Source organism: Schistocerca serialis, chromosome 6 (genome assembly GCF_023864345.2).
Source record: "Schistocerca serialis cubense isolate TAMUIC-IGC-003099 chromosome 6, iqSchSeri2.2, whole genome shotgun sequence".
NCBI classification, from domain to species: domain Eukaryota; kingdom Metazoa; phylum Arthropoda; class Insecta; order Orthoptera; family Acrididae; genus Schistocerca; species Schistocerca serialis.
The window spans coordinates 301641798-301660428 of NC_064643.1; the positions used below are offsets into that span (position 1 = coordinate 301641798).

At 41.8% G+C, this 18631-nt stretch overlaps 1 protein-coding gene across 1 annotated transcript in view; it reads right to left on the minus strand.

Moving 5' to 3' along the window:
• The window catches only part of LOC126484830 (trissin receptor), a 155541-nt gene that overhangs the window by 44025 nt on the left and 92885 nt on the right, over nt 1–18631 (minus strand). The window contains exon 4 of the mRNA XM_050108426.1: nt 1991–2293. Coding sequence (XP_049964383.1) covers nt 1991–2293 — 303 coding nt within the window. The remainder of the gene's footprint in view (nt 1–1990; nt 2294–18631) is intronic.

The following is an 18631-nucleotide window of genomic DNA, read 5'->3' on the forward strand; positions in this document are numbered from 1 at the left end:
TCAGCGTGTAATTAAACGCGTGCATTTCGGCCTCCTCTAGAAACACAGTGTTGGCTCTTCTGCCAACACTACATAGACAATCAGAGGAAAACGAAATCTTAAGACAGCCACCAGAACAAGCACAAATAGAACACGAAGTGACACACATGTTACATGTAGAAGAAAAATTTCAGCTGACCTATATAGAATACAAAGACACAAATACAGACATTAGACCATTCTTGCATAGACCACCAAATAACCCACAAGTCGAAACAACAATAACAACTATCAACACAATCATACACAACAAAATAAATGAAAAGACAACTATGGAAGAGTTACAACTACTGGTTTATATAGGAGCACTCACTACACTAAATATACACACTAGGCAGAGATCAGAACCAACCAAGACACAGAAGAAACTCACAAAACCAGCATGGAAACACAGGCTACAGATCAGAATAGAAAAACTGAGAAAAGACATCGGACAGTTAACACAATTTATAAGAAATGAAATATCAGACAAAAAACGAAAAACGTTAGGTAAAATCTCACAACAAGAAGCGATAGAGCAATTAGATGAAAAGAAACAGAAATTACAAGCATTGGCCAAACGACTTAGAAGATACAAAAAAAAGTGAAAATAGAAGGAAACAAAACGAAACATTCAACACAAACCAAAAGAAATTTTACCAGACAATAAATAACACGCACATTAAAATAGACAATCCACCAAACATACCAGACATGGAACACTTCTGGAACAACATATGATCAAACCCAGTACAACATAACAGACATGCACGGTGGATAGAAGCAGAAACAGACACATACAAGATGATACCACAAATGCCTGAAGTGATAATTTTGCAACATGAAGTCACCCAAGCAATTAATTCTATGCACAACTGGAAAGCCCCTGGAAAAGATAAAATAGCAAATTTCTGGCTAAAGAAGTTCACCTCATGTGGCATCAGGATAAAGTTGACATTATACCAATTACACTATCAACCACAGGAGTCATACCACACAATATCCATCAGTACATCAACGCAATACTGCTACATCCATACATATATATACAACTACAGAAATTTCTGAGAAAGGTCTTGCAGAATAACATCACTGTAATCACTAATTGGAAGCATAACAGTTTGTACGAGATTATTTTGCATGAGAAGAGAAAGAGCTTCTTATATTTTTGTAGGGCACGGTGAGATGCTGGTGCCTTTTTGCATACTGCAGTTACATGCTCAGATAAATTTAAATTTTCATCTCTATTACTCCTACGCTTTTCGCTGCAGGAGAGAAGTTGATATTTGTCCCGTTTAGAATTAAAGACGATTGTTATCCTCTATTTTTGGCTATTTTTGAGCCGATAATGACCAACCAGTACCTCTTGGGGTTATTGGGTTTGTTGAGTTTTAACCCTATGTTCTGCGCCCATTTTGATAGCGAACACTCGTCGGTTTTGATATTCTCGATAGATGTGTTGAGGTTTATAGGTTTTGCATTTAGATACAATTGTAGGTCGTCAGAATACATGTGGTATTTGCGGTAGGACAAGACTGACGACACACATTTACAGTACAAAGAAAAGAGTATAGGAACTAATACGAAACCGTGGGGGACACCTGTGACTTTATGGTGCTGGACATGGCGAACTACTGACGATATGTTAGATATGAGCAAAACGTTTGCATTTCACTTGGCGAGAAATTTATATTGCTAAGATAAAGAACGAAGAAGTTCTCTGCATAACTGACGAAGAAAGGAACATATGGTGAGCACTAAAAAGAATAAGGTGCAGGATGATAGGACGTGTTTTGACATCAGGAAATAAACTCTATGGTACAAGATGGCGCTGCGAGGGGAAGAATAAGAAAAACATGAGAGAAAGGAAATGTACCTAGTCTGTGTCAGACAATACTTCGTCCGGTGCGTCAGATGGTGGCTACCATGGCGCTAAGGGCATAAGGTGTAGCAGCGGGCCTCACTCGCTCACCTTCCTCCTGCAGCTGGGCTGCCGTCGCGGGTCGACGTTCACCTCGACGTCCTCGAGTCCGCGGCTGCTGCGCCAGAGCGCGACGGCGATGCGCGAGTAGAGCGCCATCATGATCGCCAGCGGCAGCAGGTAGAGCAGCACGAACGTCAGCACGTCGAACAGCTGGCGGTTGTAGCGCGCGATGTTGGACAGGCAGTACACCTCTGGCGGCCCGCCGCTGAAGTTGAAGCGCACCGTCTGCATCCAGCCCAGCCGCGGCGCCGAGTACGCCGCCGACAGGAACCACACGGTAGACACCACCACCTGCGCCCGAACACTCGTGTCCGTCTGGGCTGTTCCTCGGGATTTTACCTGCTACCTTACATTCGTGCACCTCAGTTTTCACACACACTTTGTTTCTATAAGTAGCCTCCACAAACTGCTAGAAGTCATTACTTTATTACTGTGCAACAAGTTACGACCTTGAGGTCGTTATCTGGCACAAATTTTATTACAACTTGCGATAAAATGCCTACAATTTTAAAACTGCAATCGATACTTATTTACCGTCGTGCATGCATACTGACCTAGGGTAAGGTACGACTTCTTCAAGATTGTAACTCACAAATAAGCATCAGAAGCTGCTATATATTATTCTTAATATTATTCGATATTATGTAAACTGATGGTGTTGGCGGGGGGGAGGGGGGGGGGGGAGAGAGAGCAAAGGGCCGGCCAGTGTGGCCTAGCGGTTCTAGGCGCTTCAGTCTGGAACCGCGCGACCGCTACGGTCGCAGGTTCGAATCCTGCCTCGGGCATGGATGTGTGTGGTGTCCTTAGGTTAGTTAGGTTTAAGTAGTTCTAAGTTCTAGGGGACTGATGACCTCAGAGGTTAAGTCCCATAGTGCTCAGAACCAGAACTTTATCTTTACTGACGTTGTATCCATTGAATTGGACTGATCTTTCCCTTGAAGCTGATGAGTAATGACGTTTATTTGCACAAGTTGGCTACTAACTCAACTGCACCGGGTAATAAGTAAGCGAGGTTTTCTTCCACTAGCCTTTGGCGACCCACCGTCATATTGCTTACTAGGCAGTTGCGTTAAGTATTGCGCCGCCTGGACGCATGTGTTTATCGCAAATGCGCGGCCGGCCGCTGGGGCCAAGAGGCTCTAGGCGCTTCAGTCCGGAACCGCGCTGCTGCTACGGTCGCAGGTTCGAATCCTGCCTCGGCCATGGATGTGTGTGATGTCCTTGGGTAAGTTAAGTTTAAGTAGTTCTAAGTCTAGGGGACTGATGACCTGAGAAGTTAAGTCCTATAGTGCTCAGAGCCATTTGAACCATTTAGAGAGGAAAGGGAAAGAACTACTGATGTCAGCTGCATGTCCGAAAGAACAGACACAACTCATTAATATAACTGATTTGGCTCTATGGGCAATGAGTCAACTACATTCAGTGAGGATGCACAACTACGTTCGACCTCCTGCGGGAATCTCAGAATAGCGAGAATGGAGGACGTGGACGGGGACTGTGGATAGGTGGCGTTGGATGGGAATGTCGGTCGGCCGAGAGGCGTGCCGAGGCAGAACGCGCATTTGCTCAAAAATGGTTCAAATGGCTCTGAGCACTGTGGGACTTAACTTCTGAGGTCATCAGTCCCCTAGAACTTAGAACTACTTAAACCTAACTAACCCAAGGACATCACACACATCCACGCCCGAGGCAGGATTCGAATCTGCGACCGCAGCAGCAGCGCGGCTTCGGACTGAAGCGCCTTGAGCCGCTTGTCCACAGCGGCCGGCCGCGCATTTGCGATAAACACATGCGTCCAGGCGGCGCAATGCTTAACGCAACTGCCTAGTAAGCAGGAGATCTCTGGTTCGCATACTGGTCTGGCACACACTTTCAAAAATCGTTCAAATGTGTGTGAAATTTTATGGGACTTAATTGCAAAGGTCATCAGTCCCTAAGCTTACACACTACTTAACTGTAACTATCCTAAGGACAAACACACATACCCAAGCCCGAGGGAGGACTCAAACCTCCGCCAGGACCAGCCGCACAGTCCATGACTGCGGCGCGTTAGGCCGCTCGGCTAATCCCGCGCGGCGGCACACATATTCACTCGTCGTTGCCGATTCCGCGTAAAGTCCCAATGCATCTGACGTCACTAGTTCCTGTCCTGTCTTGTCCCCCCAGCCCCACGTCAGATTCCATATTATGTATCAAGCCCGCACATTCCGTGTGACGTCTGTCCTTTTGGACATCACGCATTCATATAAGATACTATTCGAATGTGGGCAACTCCGGACGTTGTGCGAAAGCTGATTATGATGGCATATTACTTTCCCGATACTACTTTATTCTTGCTCTCTGTAAGTATTTTCTTTCTTCTTTACAAGCCTCTTCTCTTTTTATTTCCTTCTGGAAGCACTTAACTTTTCTTAACTTATCCTTGAGTTCATGTCTGTTTTCTGTGTGTGTGTGTGTGTGTGTGTGTGTGTGTGTGTGTGTGTGTGTGTGTGTGTGTGTGTGTATGTTATTCTCAACTCCTGTAGACCTTTCTGAACGTCTGTAAAGCGTCAGAAGAAACACGAAATTAGATTTTTTAGATTCTTGTCAAGGAAGTGGAAGTCTTTTCCTGTCAGTTCCTTCACGTGAATTCTTTTTAAATGGCCTCAGAATGTAATCCTCCGCTTTCGCAATATTTTTGTATTTATAATTTATATCAAAAGAAAATGACTGTGTTGCAATCGCAACGATGTCGAGCCATATGCTAGGGCCACTTGCACGCATCATGATAAACAATTATATATCAATTTTAAAATTGAGAGAATGTGGGATTCAACACGTATTCTTTTATTTTTTTAATTTCTGGAGACTACGACCTCAAGGTCGATTAATAAAATAATAACCCTTAGCAGCTTATGATACAATAAAACGACTGTTATATAGCATTTCTTCTCGGTTAATGATGGGAACGAAGCCGTGTGACGGTTTGGAGCTATAAATAAATTAGCCCTTGGCTGCAAGGATTGTTTATTTCTTTCTTTAATACACGATCAATTTGGAGGACTGCCAGCCCTATCATCAGATACACCCTCTCACACAGCAAAACTTTCAAATTACTACATCAGTGCATAAACAACATATATAACCCGTGTACCGTACGTTACAAGTTGTCGAACCTACCGGTTATAAGATCAAAGTGCTTGTGCTTATGTCGCATTATTCATGAAAATTACTCATAGCCAAGACCCAATATTAAGACAATAATATTTTTTTCTTAGGTATGTCAATATATAATGTTGGAAAACAATTTATATTTTAATTCTAAGCGGTTACAGTGAAATGTTTACACCTGCGCCTACAAGCATCAACTATATTTGGCGGTAAAAATAAATCTCTATGATAAAAACGAGTGCAGCATGCTGGAAGAGCATTGAGATATAATAAAGTAGTCAGATGTTAAAATTAGATGAATGTTCACTTGTGTAAAAGTGAAATGCTATATTAATAATTGCTAAAATCAATAGGGACTATTTTGTTTAATCCATGTTGTGATTATTCGTAGTCGCAGAGAAAAATTAATAAAACAGTATTCGTACTTTGTATGTTAAATGCTATCGTGAATTGCTGTTAGCTAATTTCATTTAAAGTAAGGCCCATTTACAGTGGAAATGTGTATACACACTCTATAAACAAAAACCGTTTATGCAGTTATAATCCTTAAATACAACCGTGTGCACATTATTCTCGAAGGGCACCTGCATAAATAAAATTATATTCTGCATTGCCTAGGCTGCTTAGTCATGTGTTGATTGCATCAACTTGATGGGACAGAATGATGGTTACTAGAATTAGTACGAACTAAATTTTTAAAGCGCTGTATAGATACCTTTTATTGTAACGTGTTCAATCTAGTCTGCCGTAGGTGGTTTTGTACTTAGATAACCATGAATGAGAAAGACACTACTGAGGTGTTAACATGGATATATTTCGGTTGCACTGATTACCCCGATGACGTGGCAAAACAGTAGAATTTGGTACCCACTGTACGGAAATATCCTTTATGCTATATTTGGCTTCTAACAAGACCGTCTGGCGAACCCGATAGCTCATGAGGTACATACACCAGCCAAGTGAAGTAGCAGACACCACTACGAGTTACCATAAAGTCAATCCAACTTGGTTCTTCAATCGGAGTAGTCAACAGTCTACGAAGATAAGTGACAAAGTACGTAATGTTAATAGCAGACAGTTTTTCCGAATATAACTAAGGGTGCAGTTTAGGGCGCTCGGTGTCGTGGTCACTGCAGGAGAAGTGGCTCCTAATGAGTCCGTTGGGCATGAAGTGACAGATGCTGGCCCGGTACTACTCTTTGTAGAGCCTCCAAAGAGACGCCAGGAAAACTCTCCTGATGATTCGGTGATCGTCTCACACTCAGACAAAATCAAGTTTCGCGTCGGAATAACTTCCAGTAGACTGGGTGGGACAGAGTGAATCAATAGTAGTGCTGTTGGGGTAATGTAATGAGTAGTGACTCGGGGTAGCTATACTTTGTTTTTGTTGGATAGTTTGGATTCTGAGTGGCGAAGCACGAGATGTTCCAGGAATACCACGCCATATTTTCCATACAAAACAACACAGTTCAAAGTGACATATCATATCCCTGATAGCTAGGTGTGACGGGTTCAGTGGTGGGTTCTTAAGGTCTTGCGTATATTTTTAAGACCGCATAAAGATTTTATGACTTCATTGTTTTAATATTTGTCACTGTTCTGCTTTGTATCATAAAAATTAAATTAGTTATGGAGACTAAGGATTATTTTGTAGCGGCAGCGAATAATTATGTGTAGTGGTTTACCACGTTTCAGTTGCCCCCAGATAATACCTTCCAGATACACTATATTACAAAAAGAAATAAATTTCCTATGTGAGTCCACAACCTCGGTGGTTATTTTGCGTCTAAAGCCGTCTAGATCTCATAATACATGTCTTCATTTACAACGCCGTTTCGGTTCTTGCCCTCATCAGATCAAAGATTAGAACTTATAGACAAGGCCCAGTATATCAATAAAATCTGTGCCTAACCGGAGTGTCAAGTTTCCAGTTGCCCATTAATTAGTGTGAAGTACGATGCAACACAGAAAACTACTTCGCTGTAATATACGTTTTCTGAGAAAAAAATAACCACAAAATAACGTTCTCTATCAGGAGACGCTCCATAAAATTGTCTACGGAGATTAAAGAACTACTAAAATCCAGGTAGTTAAAAAAAAATTGTTACGGCATACCTCTTAAATAATACATACTGCACATTAAAGAGCACTTAGAGAGCATAGAGCAGCATACATTAATAATAAAAGTCTTTGGCATTCTACACTATGGAATCAAAATACATTAAAACTTACAATAAAATCTTATATCCAAGATCTGTAACATAATATACTAACCACGTTCGATTTTCCTAAGCTCAGCATCTCGCATATATGTCGAGGGATGTTAACTCAATTTCTCAGACGGATAAATGGTAAACCACAGAGAAAACATCAGATGACAGGAACAACTTCATGGTCCTAATGTTGGCCAGAAATGTGTGCATGCAGTGTGTGCGATATACTGTGCGTGGACAGGCGTTTATTATGATAAGCATTATGAATAGTGTACCAGCATTTTTTTTTTTTTGAGATTATTAACTTATTCGTAAATACGGGTATGTAAATACAAAAATCATCGTATGCAACATGTAAATGTCCGAAGTAGTCTGAAAATCTTGTAACGGCGTTGCAGGGTAAGTTGTGCTGCGAAGTAATTAAAAAAAAGTTCGGTACGTTCAACCCTTTCCAAGTTAATTAGCATTGCAGTTAGGAAATCAGGCTGTTGCACACGAAAATTCAAGCGTCACTCTAGAGAATATGTCTCCCATTGTGTTTTCCGTTTAATTTCCTAAAACCGAACGAAAGAGAGATATAAAAATTGCACATGGGACGGTAATAAGGACCGGACCCAAGCCAAAGGTCAAGCAGTCCTGTGCGCTGTCACCTACGCTATTGGGACAACTGACACTAGTTATATTTGGCGCACCGCTTGAATTCGCGCGTGCAACGGCCTGGTTGGTTAACTTCAACGCTAATTAACTCGGAAAAGGGGCAACGTGTAGAATTATTTTCTTTAAAATTATTTTTCAACACAACATACCCTGCAAAAACCTTACAATATTTCCAGACTGTTTCTGACCATCCTACCTAGAGAATATGTGGACGAATAAACTAAATAGCCAACAACACATTGTAATGTTTTATGTTGTTGCAAAATCATTTCGAAATTCGGCTTATTTAAAATCTAGAGTAATAAACTAACCTGGCTCAATTTCTTTGTCTATGCATTACAGATTGAGAGATAACGCTTATAGATTGCCTATGACACAGACAAAGGTGCGATATTTTCTATGTACTTCGGGCTTTGCTGTAGGTCACTTTGTTGTAGTATGTTAGCTTCATACACCACTCGAGAACTGGACTACTGAACAAGAACACCATCGACTCGTAGGTGTAAACGAGTCACGCCTTGCCGGAGAAGCTGTGGCACTGCTTGCGTGGCGGAACGACTGCTGACTTCAGAGCCAGTGTTAAGCTTGTTCCGGAGGAATCTAATATCCTCAGGCACGAATGCCCTGGCCGCGCGGAACTGTAAACACAGCGTGGCTTTCGCGACGCGCTGCGAAACAAGTGCCGAGCTTGCATGTGTGGACTACTTTCGAAGGAATCTAATACGCTCCAGGCACGAAAACCCACTGAATGTGAAGTCGTCTGCGGGTAACAGATTGCGAGACGAAGCTCTGTGTCTGTTGCGGTGACAATGTCATACATTTTATTGATTTTTTCAGATTAATATTATATCAAGCTCAACTAAATTGGTATTTTCAGTTTGTGAGAAAGTAAACTCGAGGAATTTTCTCAAATCTTAGATAAGATAGAATGATGTCCAGAGGTTCCGTGATCTACCTAAGCTTATGACAGGTCACATGAACACGAGTCCCCGCTAATAATGTACTTGCCTAAATCTACAACTCTTGTGGATATACATACTTGCGGTCACTAGCTGTTCAGAGTTCCAGTTTTCTTTTCTGTTTGACGTTTTCTTAGCTTTAAAAATAATCAGCAAAACTATGAGTATTTTTCCACTGTCGTTCAGTAAAAAAAAAAAAAAAAAGAACGCAAGTGAAATTACCGAGATATCTTGTTGCATCGGTGTTGCCCTATGTGTGCTAGTAAAAACAATGCAGCGCCAACTTGGAAAACGATACACAACTATAGTTGTCAAAACGTGTACTTGCTACAACCACCGATATCGTGTTGAGACTCATCACAAGTATCTACTTCCATCCGAAGCACTTATTTTATGCTGGTAGTTTGTGACGTCATTTCCTAGGTATCAGGCACGTCCCATGTCAGAATTTTGACGTGTCTAATGAATCAAATTAATATTGAACTGGTTTCAGTATACTGTGCTTTTAAAACTAGTTTTATGTCGGAATCAGTCCTTTGTTAAGCCTATGAAACTTCTACCAAGATATGACTACAGCTAAAGTCTTTTCTAAACTGTCGCAACAAACTGTAATATACCTTTCCCAGTGCTGAAGTGGCAGTATGAGCATGTTCCGAAAGGCAACAGATAGGAAAAGAAATTAAGTTTCATATAATTGTAAGTTAAGCTGATAGCCAATTATGTGAATAATTCATTTCACCTAAATGATATTTGGAATTCCTTTCTGATTACTTGTTCTGTTCGCATACAGATTGTAGGGAGTAGAAGGGTTAAATACATAGAAACGAAAACTACTATAAGAATACGTAAATAAAAATCGAACAGAATTTTATTGTAAAATGTATATAAAAGACTGCGATTCGTCAGAAGCTTACGAAAATGAAAGCAGATTTTGTACAGGCAAAGTATTACGTTTGTTATTGACGCATTTCTACCGACATCAATAAATATGTTTTAATTACTATTTATTAATTAAAATGTTCTCTTTTAAGTAAGACTAGTTGTGTGAATCGAATTATTTTAAAATCATACTTCGACTGAAATATCTTAATTGCTTCGAAAACCAATATTAAGACGGGAAGTGGTCTCATATCATGCTACGCAGGGTTAGTTCAGGGAAACCACCCCGATAAAATCCATTATGTCGCATAGAATGTTAGGTGTTTCTGACTTAGAATACATCTTAGAGAAGAGAGAAACCAAATATGATGACGGAACCTTACCAAAAAATCTGATAAAGTAATTCAAGTAAAGAGAGCGAATACAAAAGAAAGGATAATGTCAAGAAATTTATATGTAGTCACTATATGCACTTTACTAAGCTTGGCATTCACATTTGTGTCCAATTCTCAGTGCTCACAATGCATGGTTTTTCTGCCAGTAATGTAATCTTCGAGTCTGGACTGAGCATATCATTTCAGGCTTTCCGTATTGCTTCCTTCGCCTGAAATTGTCCTGGTCCGATCATTAATGTGTTGTTAGACAAAATTTCAGCGAGCACGTATACGGACTTCACGACATCTTTTTGTGGAGCATGGCGATATTAGAGAATCTGTGCCTGAGAACAGTGACTTCCTTCCGGCTTAACTCTTCACTGTCTTTCTTATGCTATTGCAACACAGTGTCTTGGCAACGTTGTTACTGACTTGCAACAGTAAAAGCTCCATACACATATAATACAAAGAAAACCTCGGACTCTGATAAACCAGATGCTGTACAGCACCAGATTTGCACACGTTCAAATATTTATACTTGCTCACGCGACCTAATTCCCATTCGATTGCTTCACATGAAAACTTCTTCGTAAGTTATGAGCTGAAACAGTAAGTAACCAAAGTTTCTTCTGTTGTAACATTTAGTTTATACTCGTACTTTACAAAGGAGATTTCATCTGAAGCAATCGGTTGGGAATAGATCGAGCGGTCAAGTGTCGTAAATATTGGAACGTGTGAAGAACAGGGTCCATATGTGAAAAAAGAAATGATCAAACTTCGCATTTTAAAGTGTGAGATCTTCTTATTATTATCTCTTCATTTTTTACTTTACTTCGGGTTTCATCCTGTAGGAAACTGGTGGGAAAAGCTCTGTCTGTGCTGAGCTATAGGACTGGAATGGCATAGACTGGTATTTTCTTTATGTTGGGGTATTATCATGTCGGAAAATGCTTACCAATTTTTTTGTGCATGTTTACAGGTTGAAATGTGGAGACCAACTCACGTGGTTCACATTACCGCCACAACAGGACGCTCTAACTTATGACGTCATAGGAGAAAAATTGGAAGAAATCAATAGGAGCGCTTATACAGAGGGAAAAACCTGGTCACCAGGTAAAGACTCGTTATGTGTTGTTGTCCTACAGAACGCAGGAGACACAGCAAACTGTCCTTCCTCCTCCAGAAATGTCTTTGTCAGTGCTCACCGGTTCTCCCCAGAAAAAAACTATCGTCGGCTACATCGAAATTGTCACAAAATCCATTGGATCAGTTGCCGTTCACAGAATCAATGTTTCAGGAAAGTCGTTGTCGGAGTTCAAATATGTGAGAAACGCGGTTTGTTACACATAAACTACCTAGTTTCAACTACTTTTGAAGGTCACCCAACTATACACTTCCCCATCCAAAAGACATATATGTAGATCATTGATCATTCTGTATAGGAGATTTAGTTCGATTTTTGCTGGAGAGTAGCTCTAGCCAGTCTTCTCAACGACTATGAGATGGAGAGAGGACATTTTCCCTGTTAGTCTGGCACTAGAGTGTTTCACAGCCAGTGTAGCCAGTAGCCCTGTGTTGGAACAACAGGTAGTAAAAATACGACAGCAGATTATCACTGAAGTGCAGGTGAGTAGCATACTGCTAGTGTACAGGTGAACAGCTGCTGGGAGGGACATAAGAATGGGTAATAGTATATGACAACGGCCCAATGGCCCAGTGCTGCAATTTTTTTTCTTTATTATTATTTCAATTCCCTCTCATCGGGGTCGGGCTGGTGACAGACAAAAACCACTCTTTAGCCAACGGTTACAAAAACTGTGTTTAAAGATGGTTAAAACATATAAAAGGTGACAATAATAGTGGATTCTGTAAAGCACACACAGGTGGACGATATTGACGACTTTTATATAAAAGCGGCGCGGGATTAGCCGAGCGGTCTAGGGGCTGCAGTCATGGACTGTGCGGCTGGTTCCAGCGGAGGTTCAAGTCCTCCATCGGGCATGGGTGAGTGTATTTGTCCTTAGGATAATTTAGGTTAAGTAGTTGTGTAAGCTTAGGGACTGATGACCTTAGCAGTTAAGTCCCATAAGACTTCAAAACCATTTGAACATTTTCTTATATAAAAACAAGTGACAGTAGACGAGGATTTGTAAAATACACATAGATGAAAATACTGATGGTTTTTAAAACTCTTTTGACGGTTTGACACTACACGTAAAATATAGCCACTCTTGAATGTGAGTGATTGCATGGTGTAATGGTGATGCGAATTGACACGCAAAAAATCGTCATGAAGAAGGTGTGATGAGAAGTATGGGTATGGGGTTCTGCAGGACCACAGATAGCGACTATAAGTAAGCAAGGTGGATGAAGGGCAAAGAGAAAATTGGAGGACAGTGTGGGTGAAGTGTTGTGATTGGGGCTGAAATGAGGGGTGCATCTCGGAACGGATTTCTCGTCGGGGAGTGGGAGTCCGTAAAAATTCCGGTCGGAGAGAATCAATAAGGCATGGAGGTGCATTGGATGTCGAATATGGATGTAGTGGCGCAGGAGGGTATCTGGATTGGTTGAGTGGGTAGGTGTGCTGCTATAAACCTATGCTCCTGTACGCAGAAGCCTCGTAGCAAAAACACTGCGTACCTACACTAATGGCCATTAAAATTGCAACACCACGAAGATGACGTGCTACAGACGCGAAATTTAACCGACTGGAAGAAGATGCTGTGATATGCAAATGATTAGCTTTTCGGAGAATTCACACAAGAAAATGTTTGACTGTTGCCCTGGCCAGCGCATTCTCCAGATCTCTCACCAACTGCAAACGTCTAGTCAATGGTGGCTGAGCAACTGGCTCGTCACAATACGCCAGTCACTACTCTTGATGGTATCGTGTTGAAGCTGCGTGGGCAGCTGTACCTGTACACGCCATCCAAGCTGTGTTTGACTCAATGTCCAGGTGTATCAATGCCGTTGGTACAGCCAAAGGTGATCGTTCTGGGTACTGATTTCTCAGGATCTATGCACTCAAATTGCGTGAAAATGTAATCACATATCAGTTCTAGTATAATACATTTGTCTAATGAATACGCGTTTATGATCTGCATTTCTTCTTGGTGTAGCAATTTTAAAGGCCAGTAGTGTATTTACGAGTGCCGATTCACGAGTAGCGAGTTGCATCATAGCCGACAGCAACATGGGAAATACAATGTACGATATTTTTTATGGGTCTAATGTTCATTATCTTACATGGACACTGCATCTAAAGATGAAAAAACTGGCCAGTCACATACAGTCTATTCAAGCTCATCTACCGAGTATATTGTGTTCCTGAAGAGCCGACTGGCCAGAGCTTTCTTTGCACCTGAGCTGCAGCTTCCTGCAACCAATGCCACGTGACTACACCTGCTACAGGGCATGGACGGCGCTGCTAACTGCTAGAACACTGCGAGACAAAGAGGTGCGGCTTGTGTGTAGAGTTCTAACTGCAGTTAGCCCCGATATTGACTTCCCAGTATAAAAAATCCGCTTTACGCTATCCGAGACAGGGATGCTGCTATCCGTACATGTAGAATTTCTTATGCGAAATGTAGTTTCTACACTTCTATGCGTGCTTTTATCGAAGACATGTGATATCGGAGCATGCACGCGTTTCCTCATCGCTAAAGTAGGCCTATTGTTATTTGTTGATTCTTAGTGAGAAATTTTCTTACAACAGCATGGCACAGGCTATAGCGCCTCTTTCTTTCACTGGATAAAAAAAGATGTGTTCTTATCAGTTCAACATCTGTTACGTCTTGCAGCACAGGAATAGAATATTAAACTCATTTTGGCCTCATAAATGAGTGATAAGAGCATGCTTTACCTCTGAAAGGGGATGCCTCCTCACTTTCGAACTCTCGTGAGGTAGTCTAACGCTTCGTCACCTATGAAGAGTCTTAAGGCAGCCAAGTGGCAGCACAGAAGGGTTGCAACTATCAGGTTAATACTACGTATCACTTTGTAAATTAGGTAATGTATTTGATTTTATTACGATGGCCTTCTCTCACTGTGTAAGTGGAAAGATTGAAATCTCGTTAAAAAAAAAAAAAAAAAAAACGAAAACACGCCTGATTACCGCTCCAACTAGCAAATAATATCCACGACACTCCCGCGCTCCCTTCCAGCCTTTCGGTGGCATGTCATTGATATCAAACTGATTGACTAGTAAATTAAGTTTTTCATGACAGTCCCTTTACCAGGAGAGTAATTATTTCCTGCAGCCAGATTAGACTCGCCAGCTAACTTAAACTGGATTCCCTGGAGAGAAGGCAATCCTCTTTTCGAGGAATACTACTGAGAAAATTTAGAGACTGACATTTAAAGCTGACTGCAGAATTTTTCTATGGCCATCAACGTACATTTCGTGTAGGGATCATGAAGATGAGACAGGAGAAATAACCTCTCATGCGGAGGCGTACAGGCAGTCTTTCTTTTTCCTCGCTCTGTTTTTGCGAGTGGAATAGAAAAGGAAATGACTATTAGTGGCACATGGTACCCTCCGTCACGCACCGTAGATGGTTCAAAAATAGTTCCAATGGCCCCGAGCACCATGGGACTTAACTTCTGAGGCCATCAGTCCCCTAGGACTTAGAACTACTTAAATCTAACTAAGGACGTCACACACAGCCATGCCCGAGGCAGGATTCGAACCTGCGACCGTAGCGGTGGCGAGGTTCCAGACTGTAGCGCATAGAACCACTTGGCCACCCCGGCCGGCGCGCCGTAGATGGCTTGCGAGGTATGCGTATTGTGGTAGACGTAAATTTGGTCTACCTATTAATATGTGACTCCATCCCTTCATACGCACACAAAGCTCAAGGAAGAATGCTGTCTCTTATTTATTGAGGAAACAATAAAAGGAAATTCTGCTGCTAATTGTATCTTAGTAAAATTCTTCATATTAGCCTCTTTTTATTGGCCAAGGAAGTCTTACTGGTGCACCCTTAATATTCTGGGAGACACAGGTAGTATCTCCCAGAGATTTTTTTCGTTGCATATTTGAATGGAGTATGCTCACCTATACGATCCTAGCAGCATCTATATGATCCTTTACTTTTGCGGACCAGCCACGTAACACGAAGTGATATGTGTTCACATGATTGGTGGGCAGCGACTGTGTATTATTGAGCTGTTAAGGGATACATATCATTTAAATACAAACGGGTCTATGCGTGTTAATGTCTGGATAGCAGCAGACAATGTTTTCAAAGTTATAGTGGAAGTCGAGAATGTATGGTGAGGAACGAAGGTGAGGCTCGTTCAAATAGAGTGGAAGAAACTGGAGTGTTCGAGTTTGGTCTTGTCTAAATGGTAGTGATACTAAAGTACATTTCAAAACAAGTGTGGGATATATATGGAGTGGAAGACTATAGTTTTAAAGGAACATTTGTTAATTATGGAAGGGAGAACCACACACAGCAACACTATAGTTAAACAGTCGTGACGGTCATTTGGGATCGATGTTACACGCGTCTCATTCCACTGCACCGCTGAATTACTGGGTATTTGTTTTCTAAGCACATTACATCTCGGAATCAGGAGGGACTCTGTAAGCGTGTTATGGCACGGAAGACTGCGGTTGTAATGGAACATTTGCTAGTTGTGGGAGGGAGCACTACACACACAGTATCGCTTTACTTAAACAGCACTGACTTACGTTTGTGGACAGTATTTCGTAAATTATTGTTTTCGTATGTTCTTAATTCTACATTTATTGCATCGGAAACCTATTGGGGTAGGTATGCCACATTGATTTGAACTTTCGTTGGTCTTAGAATAATTCAGTGACATAAATCACGAGTAACACATCTCTACCTCAATACTGCTCTTATTTTAAGCAAGACAGTACCACAGATCTGCTACCGCTCCATTGATGCACTTACCGCTTCCTGGAGACCAGCTATATTCCTGATACTTTAATGCTTCAGGAATACGCTCTGCGATGACTCACGAGCTGTTAATTTTAACGTAGCAACACCAAGCATAATGAGTAACGATGTACTAACACTGATGCTGTCTGAGACGGGAATGCCAAGAGAGAATTTGCCGCACTTAACTATCAACTGCCACTCGAAATATAAGTCAGTTTGCAGCACAGCTTCTCCTGCTCTATCTGAACGAGCCTCACTGTCGTACCTCACCACACTTACCAAGCTTCCACTATAAATTTGAGGTCACTAAAAGCTGCTATCCAGACATTAACACGTATAGACCCGTTTGAGATTGAAAGATACGCACTGATTATCAGTAACATCGATTTGACATTTGACAATTGCTGTCCACTAACCACGTGAGCTCCACCATGAAGTACATCTACATCTACATTGATACTCCGCAAGCCACCCAACGGTGTGTGGCGGAGGGCACTTTACGTGCCACTGTCATTACCTCCCTTTCCTGTTCCAGTCGCGTATGGTTCGCGGGAAGAACGACCGTCTGAAAGCCTCCGTGCGCGCTCTAATCTCTCTAATTTTACATTCATGATCTCCTCGGGAGGTATAAGTAGGGGGAAGCAATATATTCGATACCTCATCCAGAAACGCACCCTCTCGAAACCTGGCGAGCAAGCTACAACCCGATGCAGAGCGCCTCTCTTGCAGAGTCTGCCACTTAAGTTTATTAAACATCTCCGTAACGCTATCACGGTTACCAAATAACCCTGTGACGAAACGCGCCGCTCTTCTTTGGATCTTCTCTATCTCCTCCGTCAGACCGATCTGGTACGGATCCCACACTGATGAGCAATACTCAAGTATAGGTCGAACGAGTGTTTTGTAAGCCACCTCCTTTGTTGATGGACTACATTTTCTAAGCACTCTCCCAATGAATCTCAACCTGGTACCCGCCTTACCAACAATTAATTTTATATGATCATTCCACTTCAAATCGTTCCGCACGCATACTCCCAGATATTTTACAGAAGTAACTGCTACCGGTGTTTGTTCCGCTATCATATAATCATACAATAAAGGATCCTTCTTTCTATGTATTCGCAATACATTACATTTGTCTATGTTAAGGGTCAGTTGCCACTCCCTGCACCAAGTGCCTATCCGCTGCAGATCTTCCTGCATTTCGCTACAATTTTCTAATGCTGCAACTTCTCTGTATACTACAGCATCATCCGCGAAAAGCCGCATGGAACTTCCGACACTATCTACTAAGTCATTTATATATATTGTGAAAAGCAATGGTCCCATAACACTCCCCTGTGGCACGCCAGAGGTTACTTTAACGTCTGTAGACGTCTCTCCATTGATAACAACATGCTGTGTTCTGTTTGCTAAAAACTCTTCAATCCAGCCACACAGCTGGTCTGATATTCCGTAGGCTCTTACTTTGTTTATCAGGCGACAGTGCGGAACTGTATCGAACGCCTTCCGGAAGTCAAGAAAAATAGCATCTACCTGGGAGCCTGTATCTAATATTTTCTGGGTCTCATGAACGAATAAGGCGAGTTGGGTCTCACACGATCGCTGTTTCCGGAATCCATGTTGATTCCTACATAGTAGATTCTGGGTTTCCAGAAATGACATGATACGCGAGCAAAAAAGATGTTCTAAAATTCTACAAGAGATCGACGTAAGAGATATAGGTCTATAGTTTTGCGCATCTGCTCGACGACCCTTCTTGAAGACTGGGACTATCTGTGCTCTTTTCCAATCATTTGGAACCCTCCGTTCCTCTAGAGACTTGCGGTACACGGCTGTTAGAAGGGGGGCAAGTTCTTTCGCGTACTCTGTGTAGAATCGAATTGGTATCCCGTCAGGTCCAGTGGACTTTCCTCTATTGAGTGATTCCAGTTGCTTTTCTATTCCTTGGACACTTATTTCGATGTCAGCCATTTTTTCGTTTGTGCGAGGATTTAGAGAAGGAACTGCAGTGCGGTCTTCCTCTGTGAAATAGCTTTGGAAAAAGGTGTTTAGTATTTCAGCTTTACGCGTGTCATCCTCTGTTTCAATGCCATCATCATCCCGTGGTGTCTGGATATGCTGTTTCGAGCCACTTACTGATTTAACGTAAGACCAGAACATCCTAGGATTTTCTGTCAAGTCGGTACATAGAATTTTACTTTCGAATTCAATGAACGCTTCTCGCATAGCCCTCCTTACGCTAACTTTGACATCGTTTAGCTTCTGTTTGTCTGAGAGATTTTGGCTGCGTTTAAACTTGGAGTGAAGCTCTCTTTGCTTTCGCAGTAGCTTCCTAACTTTGTTGTTGTACCACGGTGGGTTTTTCCCGTCCCTCACAGTTTTACTCAGCACGTACCTGTCTAAAACGCATTTTACGATTGCCTTGAACTTTTTCCATAAACACTCAACATTGTCAGTGTCGGAACAGAAATTTTCGTTTTGACCT